The 22,466-nt window shown below is 37.8% G+C and overlaps 1 protein-coding gene across 1 annotated transcript in view; it reads left to right on the forward strand.

Annotated features, from left to right (window-relative positions):
• The window catches only part of lrp2a (low density lipoprotein receptor-related protein 2a), a 290,923-nt gene that overhangs the window by 64,498 nt on the left and 203,959 nt on the right, over positions 1-22,466 (forward strand). The window contains exons 13-23 of the mRNA XM_060827752.1: positions 4,470-4,639; positions 5,469-5,692; positions 6,769-6,975; positions 9,990-10,192; positions 12,312-12,452; positions 16,607-16,810; positions 17,467-17,659; positions 18,064-18,189; positions 19,788-19,918; positions 20,075-20,212; positions 21,413-21,694. Of these exons, the coding sequence (XP_060683735.1) occupies positions 4,470-4,639; positions 5,469-5,692; positions 6,769-6,975; positions 9,990-10,192; positions 12,312-12,452; positions 16,607-16,810; positions 17,467-17,659; positions 18,064-18,189; positions 19,788-19,918; positions 20,075-20,212; positions 21,413-21,694 (2,019 nt within the window). The remainder of the gene's footprint in view (positions 1-4,469; positions 4,640-5,468; positions 5,693-6,768; positions 6,976-9,989; positions 10,193-12,311; positions 12,453-16,606; positions 16,811-17,466; positions 17,660-18,063; positions 18,190-19,787; positions 19,919-20,074; positions 20,213-21,412; positions 21,695-22,466) is intronic.

Here is a 22,466-nt window from a genome sequence, read left to right on the forward strand (position 1 = left end):
GACCTACTTGATCTTTAAGAGGCCTTACCCTCTCTCCATTTACCCTCTTGCTTTTAATATATTTATAGAGTCTCTTTGGATTATCCTTGACCTTATCTGCCAATGCTATCTCATATTCCACCTTTGCCTTCCTGATTTTTTTCTTAAGAATGCTCCTACACTATTTATATTAATTAAGAGATTCAATTGAACCAAATTGCCTATATCTAAAATAAGATTCTATATGACCATAAGACCATAAGACATAGGAGCGGAAGTAAGGCCATTCGGCCCATTGAGTCCACTCCGCCATTCAATCATGGCTGATGGGCATTTCAAATCCACTTACCAGCGTTCTCCCCGTAGCCCTTAATTCCTCGAGACAACAAGAATCTATCAATCTCTGCCTTGAAGACATTTAGCATCCCGGCCTCCACTGCACCCTGTGGCAATGAATTCCACAGGCCCACCACTCTCTGGCTGAAGAAATGTCTCCGCATTTCTGTTCTGAATTTACCCCCTCTAATTCTAAGGCTGTGTCCACAGGTCCTAGTCTCCTCACCTAATGGAAACAATTTCCTAGCGTCCACCCTTTCCAAGCCATGTATTATCTTGTACGTCTCTATTAAATCTCCCCTTAATCTTCTAAACTCCAATGAATACAATCCAGGATCCTCAGCCGTTCCTCATATGTTAGACCTATCATTCCAGGGATCATCCGTGTGAATCTCTGCTGGACACGTTCCAGTGCCAGTATGTCCTTTTATTCTTGACTAGAACCTCAACATCTTTATTCATCCATTGTTAATAATCTTACCAGCCTTACTCTTCACTCTAACTTGAACAAAATGCCTCTGAGCTCTCATCATCACAATCTGGACAGCCTCCCATTTGTTAGTCATTCCTTTACTTGCAAAGAGTCTACTCCAGTCAACTTTTGAAACTTCTTGTCTCATACTATTAAAATTTGCCTAACTTCAATTAAAAAAAAGTTCCAAGGAAGTCTTATCTTTTTCCACACCATTTCAAATCCAATGGATGAATTTTTTAAAATTGCATGGACAGATCTGGAAGACTTTAAACAGGAAATTACTATATTATAATTACTATTTCATTATTGAATTTCAGATCTCAATCTTGGATTTAAGTTTAATCAATCAACGCAGTGTTTATTACAATAACATCCGCTGAATTTTCCCTTCATTTAATATTTTCTGAACTTATCTGGCTGTAAGCAAGAAATTCCATATTCATTTGCAATAAATATATCACTGCGGTAATTTAATTTTTCCTCATTCTCAGTGAGCTGAATATTCCTTTGTTGATAAAGGTAAACTGATTATTTCACCTTTCCACCCTCCTTCTCAAACCCTACTCTTGCAGCCTTTAATACTCCTAGACTTGCAGCTTTGGATGTTTATTCATGCTACCCTGTATTGTCATCCAGATTTTGGATTCCAACATGTGCTGTATCTTGGAGAGATTGAAAGACCATGCATGATTTCTACTTATCTCCTCAATTCTGCTATCTTGCAGTTTTGTGGAAGAAATACCACTGAAAAAAATAGATATACCTTTGCAGTGATTGCAGATCAGTTGGACGTTATAATGTGAATACCCTTCTTATTGCTGAAAGTCGCTAGTGCACCTTCTTATGCCTTGATGATGATATGAATGCATAAGGAAAGCCAGCCATCTTTATATCATGATGATACACAGTTCCTTTAAAGTGACATCAGGTAGACAAGGCATTTGGCATGCTTGTCTTCGTCAGTCAGAGCTTTGAGTACAGGAGTTAGGATGTCATGATACAGTTGTAGAAGACATTAAAAGGCCACGTTTGGAGTACTGCGTGCAATTATATTTTCCATACTATATGGAAGGATGTTATTAAACTGGAAAGGGTGCAAAAAGATTAAAAAGTGTAACCAAGACTGGAAGAATTTCAGTTATAAGGAGAGGCTGGATATGCTGGGACATCTTTCACTGGAGCAGAGTATGCTGAAGCATGAATTTATAGAGGTATATGAAATCATGAGGGGCATAAATAAAATTAATAGCCAAGACCTTTTCCCCGGGGAGGGAAGTCCAAAACTAGAGGGCATAGGTTTAAAGTGTGAGGGAAAAGATTTAAAAGAGACCTGAGGGGCAATGTTTTCACACAGATGGTGGTGCATACGTCTATTCTTTTATAATACAATAGAAGCTTCTGCCAAACTGTATGCAAGCAGGACTTACTGACTTCTTCTAAACTTGAAGAATATTGTCCTCATTATTCCCTTAGCAGCTGCAATCAGCTTCCTGAACATGCACCTTAAATAATAAGCTTTAAAAGCTGCTATTGCACCCTGGTGCATGGGTTGAATGAGAGAGGTTATCTTTGGAGATAGGAGAAAGTGAGGACTGCAGATGCTGGAGATCAAAGTCGAGAGTGTAGTGCTGGGAAAACACAGCAGGTCAGGCAGCATCGGAGCAGCAGGAGAATTGACATTTCGGGCATAAGCTGATCAAGGACTTATGCCCGAAGCGTTGATTCTCCTGCTCCTCAGCTGCTGCCTGATCTGTTGTGCTTTTCCAGCACCACACTATCTTTGGAGGTAAAAATAGCACTTTGATGTTTTTAAAAAGCTCACGAGTGGTGCAAGGGTGGCTTGGGGTATTGTCCAGAATGAGGAGAATCTTGAAATCCAAAACATTTCTCCTGCAATAATTTCTAAAAGCATCCTCGAAAATGTCAACATTAAGGTCAGAAAAAATTTGCCCCATCATCGACTCTCTTTTGCTTGACCTGAAATAAACACCGTGGTATGGCAGAGTGGAACACCAACACAGATTTAAGCTCTAAGTGTCCACTAGCATTGACACCCAACCACACAGTCATACAATCCTTTGTGACCTTAAAAGCTGGAGCGTGTACTTCATTCTTAGAAATGAGGATTCTGGGTAGCATTCACTTACAGTCTAAACCTATCTCATCCTAACTGAATATTTGATCTAAGGTGTAGCCTTCTTTCTCAATCACCATGGGAGAATATGAGAGTGCACATTCCTCATCTGCACTGGCAGCTTCACCATGTTACATTATGAAAAGTGTAGTGGTTCTTAAATCCAGCAAACCAACCACTACTCGCACTGAAGGCAGGCACATCTGCAGGATTTTCTGTTTTTTTCCTTAGGTATTCATAAATTGATAAGGCTTTCTGTTTTATGGTGAGAGATGTGGTTCTGGATTGCTTTTGCCATTGATCTTCTATCTACACGCTTAGAAGCCACTCCATCTCCTCAAGTTCCTTTGTTCATGATCTCACAGGCTCGCTAGCTTGCAGACTTGTTCAGGATCGAGCAACAGGATCGAAAATTACTGAGTAGAGCCACTGTATCCTTCAGGAAGCACTTCACCACAAAGCATGCGAGCCATATGACGTCAACGCGAGTCCAGTCTTCAGTTATCCTCAGTGATACCTAATGCTGGGGATGGAATTGTGTCATAGCTAATGGGAGTTTGCGTTTTTAAAAAAAAATTCCCCAATTCACCAATCGCGTTACAGCCAAATTATACTGATAAAATGCGCTTTATAGGAGAACGACCTGTATATGAAAAAAGCTATCAGAGGAAGAGGTAGAAGCAGGCACAGTTACAGCATTTAAAAGATATTTGGACAGGTATGTATTTAGGAAAGGTTTAGAGGGATATGGGTGAAACACAAGCAAATGGGACTAGTTCAGTTTAGGAAACCAGATCAGCATGCACAAGTTGGGCCGAAGGGCCTGTAAGATTCTAAATGGAAAATATAAATTTATAAGAAACACTGCAGACTTTTATAACAGCCATGTGAAACTTTTACAATAAAATTAAAACCTAGAATTCACATCTTGTGTTATTGACTTGCTGGATATAATTCACATTATTTTGGTTACTTGAATGGGTTTTATTTTCCTTTTGTATTAGCAGCAACTGTTTCTGCTGTTGACTGTCAGATTAATGAATTGAATGCAATACTCATATAGAACTGTTCATGTCTGTGGTATTTCAACAAGTTCCAGAAAGTCTGCAGATGATTATTAGCAAATGACCAGTTTAAATGACAAAAGCAACAATACAGTATTTTAAGTAGACTTTAATGTAAATGAAGTTCTCAGAGATATTTTGATTAGCAATAAAATCACAAGGAAAAATGAATACGTTGGAACATAGAATTGAACCAGCAAGTACTCAGACACCCTATTTATTGAACTTAAACAACCCCTTCAAATGAATCAATAGCAATTTTTAGTTTAGGAAGAACAGAACTGTGCATTTTCTGTTGCGTTGTATAGAGTCTGTGTACAGATGCTTATTAAAAATTGACACGTATTGCAACATCTGTGAATACGGCTATGGTCATGACACAATAAAAACTAAGCATTATTTCTTAAGTTTGCATTAGCATAGCCGAAAAATATTTGGAACCCTTCAAGCATTTAATATAAAACTATTTCCTGCCGTTTAGCTGGAATTCCATCCATTATCTTCTCAAATGGTCGCGATTTGCTGATTGGTGATGTTCATGGAAGGAATGTACGGATTCTTGTACGGTCTCGCAATCGTGGCATTGCTGTTGGTGTAGATTTCCACTACTATCTGGGCAAAATCTTTTGGACAGATACTATTCAGAATAAGGTCGGTAACCTTTCCAAAGGTGGGCACAGAATCAATATCTTGGGAAATATGAACTTGTGTTGAAAGCTTTTTAACACCGTGCATATTGTGTTTCTAAATTCTGATTTCCCAAAGGTATTTCACTGTTGATAACCTGTTGCTAATCTCGTAACATTTACCTGATTAAACTTTCTACATTCCAAATGAAGTACGTTGTTGAATATGGAAATTATGAAGGTGACAATAAGTTCCTGCAGACAATTGCAAAGTGCTGAAAAATTCAAACCTGAAAAAGACTAGCTCTCCTGAGCATCCTTGCACCTAACCCAACTAAACCTTTTACTGGCCTTTTTTGCTAAGCATGCAGTGAACCTTTCCTCACTTATCTCAACTCCAGGGTGGGAGGTTGAATTCTTTGAAGAGTACCCACTTTGATGCCAATTACACAAACCAACTCGGTCAACTAGTAATTAGAGGAGCTGCATTGGCTGCAAATGGACTATCAAAGCATCAAAAGAAATGCCACTCAATCTAATAGTCCTGCAGCCAAAGAATTATGGGGCCAGTTTACAAAAGACACTTGTATATGTTTGTAAATATCTACTATCCACACCTATTACCCAATAAGACTCTGGGTCAGTTTAAACTTCTAATGAGAAATAACTGAGTGATAACATCCAAAACTACAAATCTTCTCAATACAGAAAGGTCTCTATTAAATATATTTAATGCACATGTATTCTGTATTTCTCTTTGACATTAAACTAAATGTAAAGTTGGTACAAATTAATCAAAATAATTTGAAAGGCTTATATTTCGGCTATTTAACTTGGTTTTCTTGTTTTATCAGCTGTTCTCTGTAGATCACAGTGGCTCGAGAATCCAACAAATTTTGAATGTTTCCATTGACACTCCTGAAAACATAGCTGTGGACTGGGTAAACAATAAGTTGTATGTGGTGGAGACAAGCATTAGCCGAATTGAAGTAGTAGATCTGAATGGAAGTAATCGGATTACACTCATTGCAGAAAACCTGGGAAACCCTCGAGGCATTGCTGTTGACCCCACTGTAGGGTAAGAGCCAATATAATTATTTGGCATTCTGAAACAAATCCTGCTACTTATTTGACTTTGGAAAGTGACCAAATAGGTTGCAGTAACCTGGTTTGCTTCCATAATTACGGCTGCAGTGGTGAGGCCAGTTAATGTTTATACTGACTTAATGAACTCGAAGTGGATCCTGGCTTTCTGAGCTCTGTACCAATTTTCATTTCCGAAATGGTCAGTCAAAATTGAACTGGGGTATCTTAATTCTTGTAATACTAGATGTTGAATTTCCCTTGGGCACTGAACAGATTTGCTAACAAATGCCTATAAATGTCAGGCAGTCAACATGAACTCAATGGCATCAGACCTGTCTCTGAATCATAATGTTGGGAATTCAAGATCCCTTTCAGAGATTTGAGCACTTGTGCCCAAGTTTTCATCTTACTAAGCGGCTCTATATCATGGCAAAAATGGTGGAAGTAGCCTGAACTTTAAACTTCACACGGCTAGGCCATGCTTTGTGCACATGCATTTTATGGTGACAACTGACCTATTCACCAGCTGCTCCCAGTGAAGTGGGATTTTGGCATCCCTGTAGCATGCACATTAAACCTGCTAAGAATTGATTTAATCATTGTGGTTTTATTTCGATAGGCAGGTTATCCCTTAGGAAAGAGGAAATGCTCTTATTAATATGATGCTGGATTGCCTTTGCAGGGGATGGGATTGGGTTGGGTGGTGAAGAGTGAGGTGGACAGGTATCCTATGGAATTATTAGCTTCATGGAGCCAGGACTTTTTCCACCTCTTGTACCCAACCTGGGAATGAAGAATGGAGCTCTAATCTAGATAAATACTTCTGTGCAATACTGAAAAACTGTAGTACTGTCAGAGGTGGCAAGGTTAAACTAAAACCCCGTGGGGTTCTCAAGTGGATGTATCCTATTCTTTGGCATTATTCAAATAAATTTGCTCCTACTAAGATAATTTGATATATATTTGATAATATTAATAAAATAAAGTGAAATTAGATCGAGTAACAGATAAAATTGATAACTTTGCATTGTAACAAATAGCTTAAAATATCAATTTCTCAATTTCCAGCTACTTATTCTTCTCTGACTGGAATGATATTTCTGGAGAACCCAAACTAGAGCGATCCTTTATGGATGGAACTCACCGCTTTGAACTTGTCAAGACAAAGCTAGGATGGCCTGCTGGAATAACACTGGACATCATAACAAAAAGAGTTTATTGGGTTGACAGCCGTTATGACTATATTGAGACTGTAACATATGATGGACTTGAAAGGTAAATGTGTCAAGAACAATTTATTGACTGTCTTTGTTTATTAGATCCAATTGTTTGGAAATGCCTTAAAAAGCTGATGTTTTCTTTATATTCAACTCCTATTTGTATTAAGTTTATCGGGAATGTTTCAGGTCTACCATGTTCTAAGTAAAACCGTATCACTGTTGCATATTTTCCTTGTGCTGAGCTATAGAAACAGAAGTGTTAAATAAATGTAAAAATCTCCCCTGTACCAGAATTGTCACTCCTATTTTTACAGAACTTGAGCAATAACTATTTTCAGATTTGCTTTTACTGTGAAGGTGGTTGGTGCAGAAACTTCAAGGTTGTGGAACTTGGCAAATGCCATCTACAAGATTAATTAAAAATAGCACCATGCTGAAAAAAGAGGCACTTCAAGGGTTTCAAGTTTTAAGATCAAATGTTGGAGTTAACTTTTGACATATCTAGTAACCATGAGTTTAGTGTCGTGGCTGCTTAATTTATTTAATTAAAAAAGAGACAGACGAACAAATAATTTGATTTATTTATTGTCACAAAATACAGGGAAATGTATGTATAATGTGGTTCTGCTTTGACCAACTTCTTTAAGAATGAATTGTTGTTTCTTTTGCTGAGAAAAACTAGAGTAACCAGGAAATGATGGTGGGGTGAAGAGTACAGAAGGCTGGGCGGGAGGTTTGAAGGTTTGGTGTGTAGTAGAAGGTGGCTGTAGGTGGACAGAGGGGCAGGGTACTTTCTGCTGTTTGGTCTTATAGTTGGGGTATAATATGATGCTGTAAAACACAATGATGTGACTGCACAAATAAGTGTCATCATTGAGAGAGGACACTACAGTCTAGAATGAGCATGTGAAAAGAGAGATCTTAGACAGTATTGTAGGGAGCTCTGTTTTATAATCAATGATGTTCTGACGTAAACAAAAAAAAGTTCCAGTGTATAACGTGTTGAAGACCCTTGCTTAGAGATAAGGAGTACACAGCCTTCTGGACAGCATATGTGAAAATCAATGTGTCGGTAGCAAGTTATATTTGTTGGTGGTCAATCATTTCAGTCCCAGGACATCTCTGTAGAAATCCCTTAGAATAATGTCGTAAACCCAAACATCATCTCCCTCCATCGTGCAGTCATAAATGGCAATGTTCACTGCTGACTGCATAATGTTCATTTAGCAGAAGGTACTGGTCTAGAGAATCTTGGACTGTAGTTGTTTGCACATAGTGTCCCTGTAGCTGTTTGCTTCTTATTTCTAAGTAAGGCTTTTAATACCTAATACCTGTAACAATTCTTTATTTGCATCTATAGATCAGATCATGATGAATATAAACTTCGTATTACATTTCTTTATCCATAAAAAGCATTACAATCTATCATACATATTAATATAGATTGTAGTCCCAATATTTTTGGTTGAGCAAGGGAAAGGAGTTAATGTGCTTGTGAAACTACTTCCATTTTGGCACTTTAAACTAGCTCTGAAAACAGAATGTTTCAATTGGACACTTTAACATTTTCCATGCCCTGTATTGGACCCAGACTTAGAATAGACAGTTCTCTTCAATTCCGACATTGCACTTAAAAGATGCAAGAATACAGTATCGCTGTGGGCAGATAGTCTTTAAATGATTGCTGCAAATGTTGCAATTGCAAATCTTGCTGCTTACTTCATGCTGATGAACCTGAATTTGTGTCTTCTGTGAGCATGGTGTGACTGTTACACAGTACGTATATATACTGATGCTTGTACAGCTGTTCTGTTACCTTCATTAAATAAACAAGAGGGAGAAGGAAGTCTGAGGATCTGAAATGTTAACTCTGATTTCTGTCCACAAATGCTGCCAGACTTGCTGAGCTTTTCTACCAATTTCTGTTTTTGTTGTTGAAGGGAAAGGGTATCCCCTGTGAAATTAAATCTATTTGCAGGTTTTGTACATGAATTCTTGTAATTAACTCCTCCGAGATACAGTGGAAATTCTTTCGAAAGTACTCCCCCAATCTTTAAACAGGAAAGCTGTATTAATTTTATATTTACTCCCTAATAGTCTCACTTGATGAGTTTGTAAACTGTTTTCCATTTTTGCTAAATTTTGAACAATACTGTGTGATTCATCTGCAACAGGCACTGCAGAAGCAGGTGACAACGAGGGAGAGCACCAGATAGGGCGTTTGAACAGACTGTCTCTGGAGGAAATGTTATCTTGCTTAGAAAGAGGACTCCTAGAGAGAGTGAGAGACAGACAAAGAATTTCCTCCTCAACCAGATGTGAACTACATGCTTAGCTGCATTCAGATACTTGTCCTAAATTAAGCTTAATTTTTTTTCATGTTTGTAAAGACCTAATGCAAGTGGCATAAAGAATTCCTGCATCATGGACTTAAGAACATCTATATACTTACAACTTGGTTTATAGATCTGAAGTCATTCAAACTGAATTGAGACTGGTGAAATCTATTTCATCTCAGGCATTTAGACTGGCCAGAAAGGGCTTCATTCCCATTATTTGGAATTTGAATCCTGTTACCAGAGATGTCAGGTCATGTGCCGCCCAACTCCTTTATTTCTAATGATCCTGTTGAATATTGCAGTTGCATCCAATGCATTTGAATTTAATTTCAGTGGGGAGGCCCTCTTGTGGCAGAGTTAAAAATCACACAACACCAGGTTATAGTCCAACAGGTTTAATTGGAAGCACACTAGCTTTCGGAGCGACGCTCCTTCGCTCCGAAAGCTAGTGTGCTTCCAATTAAACCTGTTGGTCGAGAAATCTGGTGTTGTGTGATTTTTAACTGTGTACACCCCAGTCCAACACCGGCATCTCCAAATTGTGGCAGAGTGGTAGTGTCCCTACAGAGGACCAGGTAGCCCAGGTTCAAGTCCCACCTGCTCCAGAGGTGTGTAATATCATCTCTGAACATGTTGATTAGGAAAATAGGTACATTTGACAGGATACATTCTTTATAAATGTCTGGCAGCTTTTTGCCAGTGACTTATGTTTTGTCTTGCTTTTCCACAGAAAAACTATTGTTAGTGGAGGTGCTGCTATTCCCCATCCTTTCGGAATAACTAATTTTGAGGATAAATTATATTATACTGATTGGACAAAGATGGCACTTATGAGAGCCAATAAGTCTGCAGAAAACAACCCACAAATTCTCCATCAATCTTCTTTGAGACCATTTGGAGTCACAGTTTATCATGCATTCAGACAGCCTTTTGGTAAGTTTAATTATATTACATAGATTTTGAAGAATAGTTGATTTACATACTCTAATGCATGGTTGAAAGTGATACAGTAAATTTTAGTGCACAAGCTATAACTGAATTTTAAAAACTTATAAAAATCAATTGGTTTCACTTTAATTGCACTTGTGGAGCTTCACACAATGCAAATTGCCACAGAAATTAACTTGATGTGAACAATTTGAAGTTATTTATATTGTCATCATCCTATTGTATCTGCTGGTAATTGTGCTAAGAGCTCAATTTATTGTTAAACAAATTAAAAAATACACCAAATTTCCAAAAAAAAATTTTTACATTTTTTTGTGAAAAACATCATATTAGAAGTATTTGCACTTGTTTATCTTCATTAAAGCTCTTAAAATCTACTCTTTGACACCATTTTTGTTTGTCTGTTTTAATGTCTCTTTCTATGACGTGTTATAAATCTTGCATGATTAAGCTCCTATGGGGTCCCTTGGAATGGTTTGCTATATTAAAGGCTCCAAAGAAATGCAAATTGTTGAAAGTGGATTAATTTAGTTGGGACTTGTGATCAGCAATTATTTTAAAAGGCCTTCACCTCAGCACAGAAGCATAACACCCTAAATTATTGGAAGAGGATATTTCATCTGTCATATCTGTTCTTTGAAAGAACTTTGCTGTTTAGTTCCACAACATCTTCTCATAATTCTGCAAATTACTCCTCATCAGGTGAATAATCACTTCTGTTTTAAAGTTCCACTACACTCTCAGTTACTATATTTTCAATCTTAACAATCTGTGCATAAAGCAATTGCTCCTCATTTCCTCAGTGCTTTTGCCAATTATTAAGGCTTTGATCTCTGGCTATCAATCCAATTACGAGAGCCAGAAATTTCTCCTTACAAAACACTCCACAATTTTGGAAAACTCCACATTTTCTGTTAACTTACTAAGTTTAAATGGGAACAATCTCAGTTTTTCCAATTTTTGTTTTACAAAATAGAGCTTCCACATCTCTGATATCACCCTGATAAATCTCTATCCTATCTAGGTGTGGGATGGCTCTCTTGTATTTCTATTCAATGCCCACCTTACAAAGCTTTGTGGCCAAATGCTTCCTTAATCATCTTATCAATATATCTTTCCCCCTTTAGAATGGTGTCGATATATGTTCTAGTTCCTCTGTTTTTGTAGCCAATCAGGACAGTTAGTCTTCACATTGTTGTTTTTGAACCACTGCACAACTATGCTAAATTGCATCTGCCAGTCATTTCAAAAGTCTGCATATGTCATACTAAAGTCTGCTATAAAATGCTCCATGCTTGCTACATTGTCAATTTTTATATCATCCACAACTTTGAAATTGTACACATGCTATTCAGTTCGAGGTGATAACTTAATAACAAGGAAAGCATGTTCTTTTTTCTCTTATCTCCTTCAAAAGTGAAACTAATGCTAATCTATATGTTGTACTTATAGCAAACTGAAAAAATAACTTTTATAGCAACTATGCATTTGATTATTTTATATCTGGATTGATATTTGGAATACAGACTTAGAATGCTGCTGCTTTCAAATCAAATATAATTGATGCATGCAATAGATTTTTCAGAAATCAAAAGTTACCCAATTGTTAGTTAGCAGTTGCATTTTTGTGTTAATTCATCAGCCTTTGCTAATCCATGGATTTTTGTAGATATTTACTTGATTTTTTTTTTACACATTTTAGTTAACTTAATATAAAACTTGCAACAAGTTTGTTTAGAATTGTTAGGACTTCCTATCAGGTGAGCAAATGTATTTTATGTAGAAAGGAAGGAATAAGATTGACACTTTCCTATCCCTGAACTGGGAGACGCGAATTCAAGCTCCACCTGCTCCAGCAGTGTGTAATAAAATTTCTGAACTGGTTGATTAGAAAAATAATAGGTTTTAACTATCATTTGGTCAATTGAGTGTTTTTCAGCCAGATTATAATTAGGCAACATGACCTCCTGTGATTGATAAAGTACAGTAGTTAACTCCATACTGTTCGAACACCATTTGAACCCTGCAAGGTAATATGAGCAGCATGGCATTTCCTTTAAAAATACTTAAATTTGATTTTTTGTTTTGTATGCACACATTTTAGTGAGAAATCCATGTGGCAGGAATAATGGTGCATGTGATCATATCTGCATCCTTAGCCATGCAACTGACAATGATGGCCTGGGTTTCCGATGTCGATGCAGACTGGGTTTTGATCTTCACCATGATGGGAAACATTGCTACGGTATGAGAATGGTCCTAAAATTCTTTTACTTTTTGAGGAGAAACTTTAGGATAATCTATACGTTTCCATTGAAATATTCTTGTCTGTTGCATATTTACATATACCTTCATTAACTTCCTAGTATTTCAGAATTTTGTATGAATTTGACAATTAATGATATGGTAAGAAATATCATTGTGTGAAGAAAGCACAGTCAGGGAAATGACTGTCAGATCAAAAGCATATCACATCAAAAAATATTACGACTAAAAAACTGCTGTCAGGAACGGAAGAATAAGCTTTTACAACCACAAAGCATATTAGAGCAAGGGTTTGTACTTTTTGATATGAGGAAATGGGTCAGTCAATTTGCATACGATGAATTACATAATTAAATAAAATTGTTTTAGTGAGCAAAGTTTCCCAGGCTCTGAATGAACTGGATTATGATGATCATGTGTGATTTGAGTTTGGCCCTTCACAAAGCTGAAGGATTCAATAACAAGAGGTCACGCTTTCAAGGTGAAAGGTGGAAATAAGGGGATACACGCGGCAAGTACTTCACACAGAGGGTGGTGGGCGTTTGGAATGTGTTGCCAGCAGAGGTGGTAGAGGCAGGCACGGTAGATTCATTTAAGATGCGTCTGGATAAATGCATGAGTAGGTGGGGAGTAGAGGGGTACAGATGCTTAGGAATTAACCAACAGGTTTAGACAGTACATTTGGATCAGCTCAGGCTTGGAGGGCCGAGGGGCCTATTACTGGGCTGTAAATTTTCTTTGTTCTTCTTTGTTATATAGAGACCGAAATGTCGCATTTCCAATCTCGTCCATTGTGATGAGCCTGTCATTAGTGAGATGTGTCATGCCTATTTGTGGGGATAATTGTTTATTATCACCTTCATTATTACTTAATATTGCCTGATCATGATACATTCTCCCATTCTTCAACCTACCAGATAGAAGCTAGACACTGAGAATTCCCAATATGAAAGCCACAATGAGTATCTGGCAACTCTAGTTCACAACTTGCTCCTTTGGGCATCTGTCTTGGACACCTAGCACCAGTGTCTCAAGGCATACTGCATGAGCAACAACCATTTGTGTGTTACGTCCAAGAGCAGTGGCATCTGACACATACCTACCCTCCTACCTTCATTGCACACCTTAAATTCACTGACAGTATATTTCTGCCTTTCAGTGCTGGATTAAGTCAGCATGTTTTCATGCAGGTACAGGCATCCAGCTCCTGGGTTGTAGTCGGGCGCATCTCGAGTATCTTCACTTGCTCTCTTAGTGCTCATTTACTTGGATCATACTTGGATGCTCACAGCGTCACTGCCTTACCATTTTGCACTTTGACAGCTCAGTTAGAAATTACAGGATGAAGGAACTTCTGTCTTGCTTTGCTGATACAAATCAAGGTGGCAAGTCTTGGTTGTCTGTAGTCATCAGTTAATTGGGTGCACATGTTACTATAGCCAGTCTCTCACCAGCACCATCTGCCAGCAGTCTATGTAGCAAACACACTGCATGTGCTTTTAGAAAATGGCTGTGTCTCAGAGTCAAAGGGGCGTAGTCCTCAGTCAAGTCACAGAGTCAGAGAGCTGCACAGCATGGAAACAGGCCCTTTAGTCCAACTTATCCATGCTGGCCAGAAAGCCTAAAATAATCTCGTCCCATTTGCTAGCATTTGACCCATATCCCTTGAAACACTTCCCATTCATATACCCATCCAGATGCCTTTTAAATGTTGTAATTGTACCAGCCTCCTTTGGCAACTCATTCCACGCACGCACCACCCTCTGCGTGAAAGAAGTTGCCCCTTAGGTCCTGTTTTAAATCTTGCTCTGTCACCTTAAATTTATGCCCTTCAGTTTTGGACTCCCCCACTCCAGGGAAAATATGCCCTTCATGATTTTATAAACTTTTATAAGGTCACCCCTCAACCTCTGATGTTCCAGGGAAAATAATCTCAGCCTATTCAGTCTCTCCCTATAACTCAAATTCTCCAACCCTGGCAACATTTTTGTAAATCTTTTCTGAATCCTTTCAAGTTTCACAACATCCTTCCTATAACAGAGAGACCAGAATTGCACTTTTGTATTCCAAAAGTGGCTTAACCAGTGTCTTGTACAGCTGCAACATGACCTCCCAACTCATATATTCAATGTGCTGACCAATAAAGGCAAGCATACCAAACAACTTCTTCACTATGCTGATCACCTAGGACACTGTTTTCAAGGAACGATGAACCTGCACTCCAAGGTCTCTTTGTTCAGCAACACTTTCCAGGGCCTTACCATTAAATGTATAGGTCCTACCCTGTTGTGCCTTTCCAAAATGCAGCACCTCACATTTATCGAAATTAAACTCCATCTGCTACTCCTCAGCTCATTGGCCCATCTGATTATGGTCCCATTGTACTCTAAGGTAACCTTTTTCATTGTCCACTACACTTCCAATTTTGGTGTCATCTGCAAACTTACGAACTATGCCTCCTTTGTTCACATCCAAATCATTTATAAAAATGACAAAAAAACAGTGGATCCAGCACCAATCCTTGTAGCACATTGCTGATCACAGGCCTCCAGTCTGAAAAGCAACTTTCCACAACCACCATCTGTCTTCTACCTTCGAGCCAGATCTTTATCCAAATGGCTAGTTCTCCCTGTTATCCATAACACCTAACCTTGGTAACCATTCTATCGTGAGAATCCTTGTCAAATGCCTTACTGAAGTCCATATGGATCATGCCCATCACTCTTTCATTAATCCTCTTCAGTTACTTCTTCAAAAAACTCAATCAAGTCAAATGAGACAACCCTTAATTCAGAGGATCCTGGCACTGTAAGTCAAGTGTATCCTCTGATATCTGCCTAGCAGCTTGGGCACAGTTAGTTGGCTGCTTGGTGAGACCATGTTCAGGATTCTCTCCTAAAAGAGGATGAAGGGATGAAAATTGGATATTTCATCACCTATTTAGGCACTTTCTGCCCATTATGGGTCATTTCCTCATAAAATGAAGGTAAGGGAGTGATTGAATGTGATGAAAGTGGGTGGCACAGCTGTTTTCATTGGTGCAATTGGGGAATGAAGGGGTATTCAGAGTGAATATGTAGACAGTGCTGAGGCATGGTATTGTGGGGGAGGGAGAAGGTGGGGTGAGAACAAGTGAGAGAAGATGCTACATGAAGTATTGAGAGGGGTGGAGCATGTGCATTGGTGCGAGTTGGGTGCAGGAGCACGAATAGAGTGAGTGTGAGGTAGCAGTGAGAAGATGGCGGCACATACTTTACCTGAGCGGAGAAGGTCATTTACTTTCTTCCTACTGTTTGGTGTTCTGCCGGACAGTTGACCTGGCAGGCAGTGATGGGTATTTTTGTCCATGGAGAGTTGGAGTAGCATCAAGCAAATTGGATGCTATAATGGCATGGTGCAAAGTTAATGATATGAATTTGGGATAATAACATGAGAAAATTTGCTAGTCCTTGCAGAAAGAAACTTCCACAAAACTTGACAAAATTATACTTAACCAAATTCTGGTGAGATTTAGCCCTGTATGTTCGTTCAATGATAAATGTTTAAGAGATTGACATAGTGAGGTCAGTCTGGTGCCCACATTCCCTGGCAGAAGTATGGATAAAAGAGAAGGCTAGAACACTAGAATTCCCTCCCTAACATCATTGTGAGTGTACCTGCATCACATGAACTGTAGGAGTTGATGAAGGCAGCTCCCATCTACTTCTCAATGATATCTAGGGATGGACAATAAATGCTGGCCAACCAGCAAAGCTCACTCCCAAGAGTGAATGCAAAGAGTATCTGAAGTAATGATCTACTGTTCCTTTTAAATATAGCTTTGCATAGTACCAGGGGTTTGAATGTTAAACTCTTTTGCTTCATCATTGCTCCTCTCTCCTTTTCCTTTTATTTTATTGCTGCTGTTTCTTCTATACAGCAATCACCTTCTTTGTCCCTTCCCCTTCTGGCTCCTGGAATTTCTCGTTCTACTCTGATTTAGTTTCATTATTTCCCTCCATCATTTTCACTGCCATCTCCTCTATTCACCCACTTTTGTTCAGTTATTGTCTCTATTCTACTATTCTGCTCAGTTTGACTTAGATATATTGCATTTAATTAGATTTTGAACAGTTTATGTTCTATCTTCCTTAGCTGTGACCCAGTTCCTACTATTTTCATCCCAGTTGGCTGTTCGTGGAATTCCTTTCAATATCTCCACTCAGAAAGATATCATCTTGCCTGTGACAGCAAGCCCCTCTTACTTTGTGGGACTTGATTTTGATGCAGCAGAACAGTCAATCTTTTTCTCTGATACAAGGACAGATCTGATCTATAAACAGAAAATTGACGGAACAGGTAATGAATAATAAGATCAATGTGAATAATCAACAATAAATAATCATACCAGTGGTAATTTTACTGGATGTGAATGTGAAAAATATTACATAGTGAGGGGTTTTTATTGTTTTGCAGGTGGATAATTTCTATTTGTGTCTTATTTGTTAATTAAATTTTTTTTATTATTTTATGTTTGGAAACAATCTCATCTTGCTATCCTCTTAGATTTTTACTTAAGAATAATTTCATAGCTAGAAGTAAATATCCTAATATTTGTAAGTCTACCAACTTCACCCTCAAAAGATTAATGATATATTTTAATGCAATCAACAAATAAACTTGGTGCACTTATCTATCTTCGACAACTATGGTTGAGGGTGGGCTCTGCCTAATTCAGGAATGCTTTACTGTGGAATTCCCTTTACAGCATTTGTACTGGGGTAGGTAGTTTTTAAAAAATAGCCATAGGGAATGGTGATTGTATGAATCAGCTCAAGGCTCTGGATTTGAAGTTATTTGAATCATTTCCTCTTTCTCTGTCCTTCATTCCCATTCTTATTTTTGCACTGTCTTGCTACATCTCATGCAAGAGCCTGGAGTAGACATTTGTTCCTGTTTGTGATCAACCCTGAGAGTTAAAGTGAATAATGCTTGGTTTTCTTTCTGATATATAGACCGGGAAATCCTAGTTGCCAATAGAGTGGATGGAGTAGAAGATCTGGCTTTCGATTGGATTTCAAAAAATCTTTACTGGACTGATGCACGTTACAGCAGCATTTCTGTTCTGCGCCTAGCTGATAAATCCAGGAGAGCGATTGTTGAGAACTTGAATAATCCTAGATCCATTGTTGTGCATCCATTGATGGGGTAAATAAAGTAAAAAGGCAGTATTGATAGTTTTCTCCCTGTTAAATGGGCGATATATTGGTTCAGTGGTTAGTACTGCTCCCTCACAGCATCAGGGACCCAGATATATTTGGTGATTATTTGTGTGGAACTTGCATGTTTTCTCCATATCTGTGTGGGGTTCCTCCATGTGCTATAGTTTCCTCCCAGTGTTCAGGGATGTGCAGGTTAGGTGGATAAGCCATGGTAAATGAGAGGTTATGGGGATAGGGTGGGGAGCTGGGTCTGGATGGGGTGCTCCTTGAAAGGTCCATGAAACATCATGGGTGGAATTTTGAGTAATGTTTATTGGTTAAGTTGGAGCTTCACTTAACTACAGTACGATCCATAATTGTTGGATTAACCACTTCAATACCTATTCACAGATATATCTTCTGGACAGACTGGTACAGACCAGCAAAGATCATGAGAGCCTGGAGTGATGGGTCAAATGCAATGGCAATAGTTAATACAACACTGGGCTGGCCAAATGGTCTTGCCATTGACTGGAGGTAAGGCTAAGTTTACAGTTGTCAAAAGTAGTCGTTGTATGTTTTCTTACATTTACCAACAGTCAACAAATACTCAGTTTGCACTTCAGACAGTGTTTATGTTTGTACTGAATTTTTCATGATTTCAGGAAATGAATATGAACATTGCCTTGAAAACAAATTGATATAGATTCTTCGATAAGGTATATTTCACCAATTACAGGTGCAAGATACAAATTTCTCCATCATGCAGAATGATTTCCAACAATTATGGGATAGTCAAATCACTCCTCAGAGCTAGAAAGGGAAAATATATGATTTAGCACTTTCAAGCCTCTCATTCACCTGATCATGCCTTGTCCAATAGTTTTATATGTAGGGATCTTAGTCAGACAGTTGTTGGCTGTGATAGCAATTTGGAATAGTATTTGTCATGTGACCAGAAGATCCAGGATAAAAGCTTTCATTTTGAAATATAGGCAGGAAATTACCTTTATTTCCCTGTAATAATTAATTTAAAATTCAGTTTTAAATGGAATTATATTATTCACCTTTTAAATATGGTTTCCTGGCTATTTTCTGAATTACTACAAGTACTTGCATGTATGTTGTAAAACAGAAATTCAATTCTTTCTATTCTATGAAGAAAAAATTTGTCAGTGGGCATTCACCTATTAGAGAAATAAAAGATTTTTTTGGTAACTCTGCAATCCATATTGAATTTTAATTTGAATGATAGTTGCAGAATAATGTGTAAATTACTCATAACTTATTCTCACAATATTTAGGGCTCGTGTAGGACTTATATAGGGCTTATTAGTTTCTAGGTTTTGATGTTATGTAGTCAATTCATGACCACTTTTTATTTATTTGAGACAGCCATTAGATTATTGTAATGCTAAATTTCTTTACTTAAAATGTGTGGTGTTGTAGAAAAGAGGGACCTAAGGGTGCAGGTACATAATTCTTTGAAGTTTGTGTTACATGTAGACAGGGTGGTTAAAAAGACATTTGGCATGCTTGCCCTCATTGCTCAGGCCTATGAGTTTAGGAGCCAGGAAGTCATGTTGAGGTTGTACTGGACAGTGGTGAGGCCTCTTCTGGAACACTGTGCCTAGTTCTGGTCGTCCAGTTATAGGTAAGGATATTATTAGCTGGAAATGGTTCAGAAGAGATTTACCAGGATGATGCTAGTTATGGAAAGTTTGAGTAATGTCTTTTCCCTTGGATGGGGGATTTCAAGAGTAGGGGGAACATTTTTAAGGTGAAAGGAGAGAGATTTAAAAATGACTTAAGAGGCAATTTTTTTACACAGAGGGTGGTTTGCATGTGGAATGAACTTCCAGAGAAAGTGATGAATGCGGGGACAATTACAACATTTAAAAGACATTTGAATAGATACGTGAATGGGACAGGTTTGGAGGGATATAGCTCAGGAGCAGGCAAGTGGGACTAGTTTATTTTGTGATTATGTTCAGTATGGATTGGTTGGACTGAAGAGTTTGTTTCCATACTGTATGACTCTATGACTCTAAGCGTGTGCATGTTTTCTGTTCAGCACTTCAATTTATAGAATTTAGTCCCCACTTGAATTGAATCAAAAATTTCTTTTTTTTCAGTTCTGTTCGTCTGTATTGGGTGGATGCCTTTTTTGATAAAATTGAGCACAGTTCCTTCAGTGGTTCAGACAGAAAGTCACTCAGTCAAATTAGTCAAATGTCACACCCCTTTGGTCTTACAGTGTTTGGTGGTAAGTCACTATCCTATGAAATCTCAAAGCCATTCAACATATTTTAAGAAGGAGAAAATATATTGTAAAGTTTTCATGCTAAATAATTATGTTCATTTTGTTGTGCTGAACAGCAGCTAATTTGGTCTTAAATTGTTCATTGTCTTTTCTCTGGAGATTATGCATACTTTACTGACTGGAGGCTGAACGCAATAGTCCGTGTGCGGAAAGCAGACGGTGGTGGGATGTCTATTATCAGAAGAGGCATCAACAACATTATGCATGTAAAATCATTTGATGCTTCTATACAGACTGGTATGTATAAGTAATCAAATTATCTACAAAATCTAATTGATCTAATCTAACAGATTCAAATTTGAAATTACTGACAAAAGAATTTCTGCAAAAGACCAAGGTCTAACACCTCAAGTCTGCTTTACAAATGCATTTGAGGTGGTGCAGAAACCCCATTTGATGTAGCATTAAATGAAGACCACATTTGAAAATTGCATCTCACAATCTTTTACATAATGAAATAGATGAAGTGGCAATGACGTTCCATCAAATAAGAACAAAAGTAATTGTTACCTGTTTGGATTTATTATTTTGCTTTGCGTAGAGGTTGAAGCCAATCAAGAGACCTCCATGGAGCATTGCCACACCTTAGCTGTTGGAGATTCCATTCTGCCTGTAGAATAGTCTTCTGGGTGAAATTCTGTAATAAATGAATCAATGAACTTTTGACATAAAAGATGCAGAAGTTACCCATACTTTTGCTGCTAGAAAATGATGAAACAACGCAAGTAGTTTAGAACCCTATTCCAAATTTCAGAACTGTCAGGTGCTTCTGAGACAGAACCTTGCTGGTTCAAGTCCCACTCCAAAACTCAAGCACAAAAATCAGAACTGACTCTCCAATATACAAGTGAAAGGATGCTGCATAGTCAGAGATGCTGTCTTTTGGATGGGCTGTTAAACTGATGTCCTGTCTGCTCTCCCAATGATGAAAATTCTATAGCAGTATTTCTGTGGTCCCTGGTTTGGCCTTAATTAACATTACAAAAATGGAATACAAAAAACAGTTTTGATCGACTTGCTCTTTGGAAATGTTTGCTGTGTACAACTAATTTTTTAATGTTACAATAATAACTTTATTTCAGAGTGCTTCATTAGCTGTGTAACACTTTGAGATTTTGTGTGGTTGTGAAAGATGTTACATAAGTTAATGTCTTCCTTTTTTCTTTCTTTTCAATCTACTAACTCTCATCTTTGGGCCCAAATGGAATATTGGGCCAGTAGATGGTAGGGAAGGGAATATCTTCATTTTAAGTTTAGTGAAGAATTTATCATATTTGAAAACAGGAATGAATTTTTGAAGGACTTTTACTTCAAATCTTATTAACAACCTCCACCTGACTTAATACTGAGAAACATTTATTTTAATTAATTTTCATGTTTACATCTTGCTTTCTTATACATCTGCTTGACAGATATTTTGCTGTTTTCATAATATAGGATCCAACTACTGTAACAAACCGACAAATCCCAATGGAGACTGTAGCCATTTTTGCTTCCCAATACCCAGGTCTCAGAGAGTCTGTGGTTGCCCCTATGGAATGAAACTTGACTCCAACAACATTAACTGCATTGAAGATCCATCGAGTGAACCACCCACACAACAGTGTGCCTTCTTTTCTTTCACATGTGCCAATGGAAAATGTGTGCCAAGTTACAATCGCTGCAATGGAGTTAATGACTGTCATGATAATAGTGATGAAGCAAACTGTGGAACTTTAAGTACGTACTGTTGAAATTTACATACAATGTATCCAATGTGTAAGTACAATTGAGGACTTTAGTCTACTCATTAAATTTGTTTAAAGATTTTAATTTCTCATGTTGCATAAGATCAAATTTACCTTTCATCACTTCTAATTAATACATTCTTGGGCTAAGAAAAACAACATTATGAAACATTACAGAATGAGACCAATCATTCTCAGCTTTACGAGTACTTCTCTTTGTCATATTAATTAAATTTTGTATATACCTACTGATTTCAATTCCTTGTGAATCATTATATTTAATTAATGTATCCTGAATGATACTTCAAGTAGCATTTTGCTTGGAACATTTACAGGGTTTGAACCTGAGTGATACTCTGTCCCAGAAACGCCCATCAGAAAATGAGTATAAATGTTAGGGTATTAGATTGATTTTTTTCCCATCAGGAAAGAATTAAAAACATGATTGCCTTTCAGAAATCAAACTAAGGACTGCTGTTTCATTGGGTCAGGGAATTGCAGGTGGGATCCAGTTGCAGAAGTTCCATCCCCACTTCTGACAAATTAAACTTTTGCCAGCAAAGGGAAAGAGGATGAAGCATGATTCACAAAGAAAGAAAATAGCTTCAAATATTGTAATAATATCATCCTTCATGAGCAGAGATGTTCCAAAGATAAGATGTAGTATAGTTTGGGTAGAGATAAGAAATAACTAGAGTAAGAACTCGTTTGTAAAGGTATTTTATAGGTCCTGTAACACTAACAGAACAGGGCACAGAACTTAC

The sequence above is a fragment of the Hemiscyllium ocellatum genome, chromosome 7 (assembly GCF_020745735.1).
Source record: "Hemiscyllium ocellatum isolate sHemOce1 chromosome 7, sHemOce1.pat.X.cur, whole genome shotgun sequence".
Lineage (NCBI taxonomy): Eukaryota > Metazoa > Chordata > Chondrichthyes > Orectolobiformes > Hemiscylliidae > Hemiscyllium > Hemiscyllium ocellatum.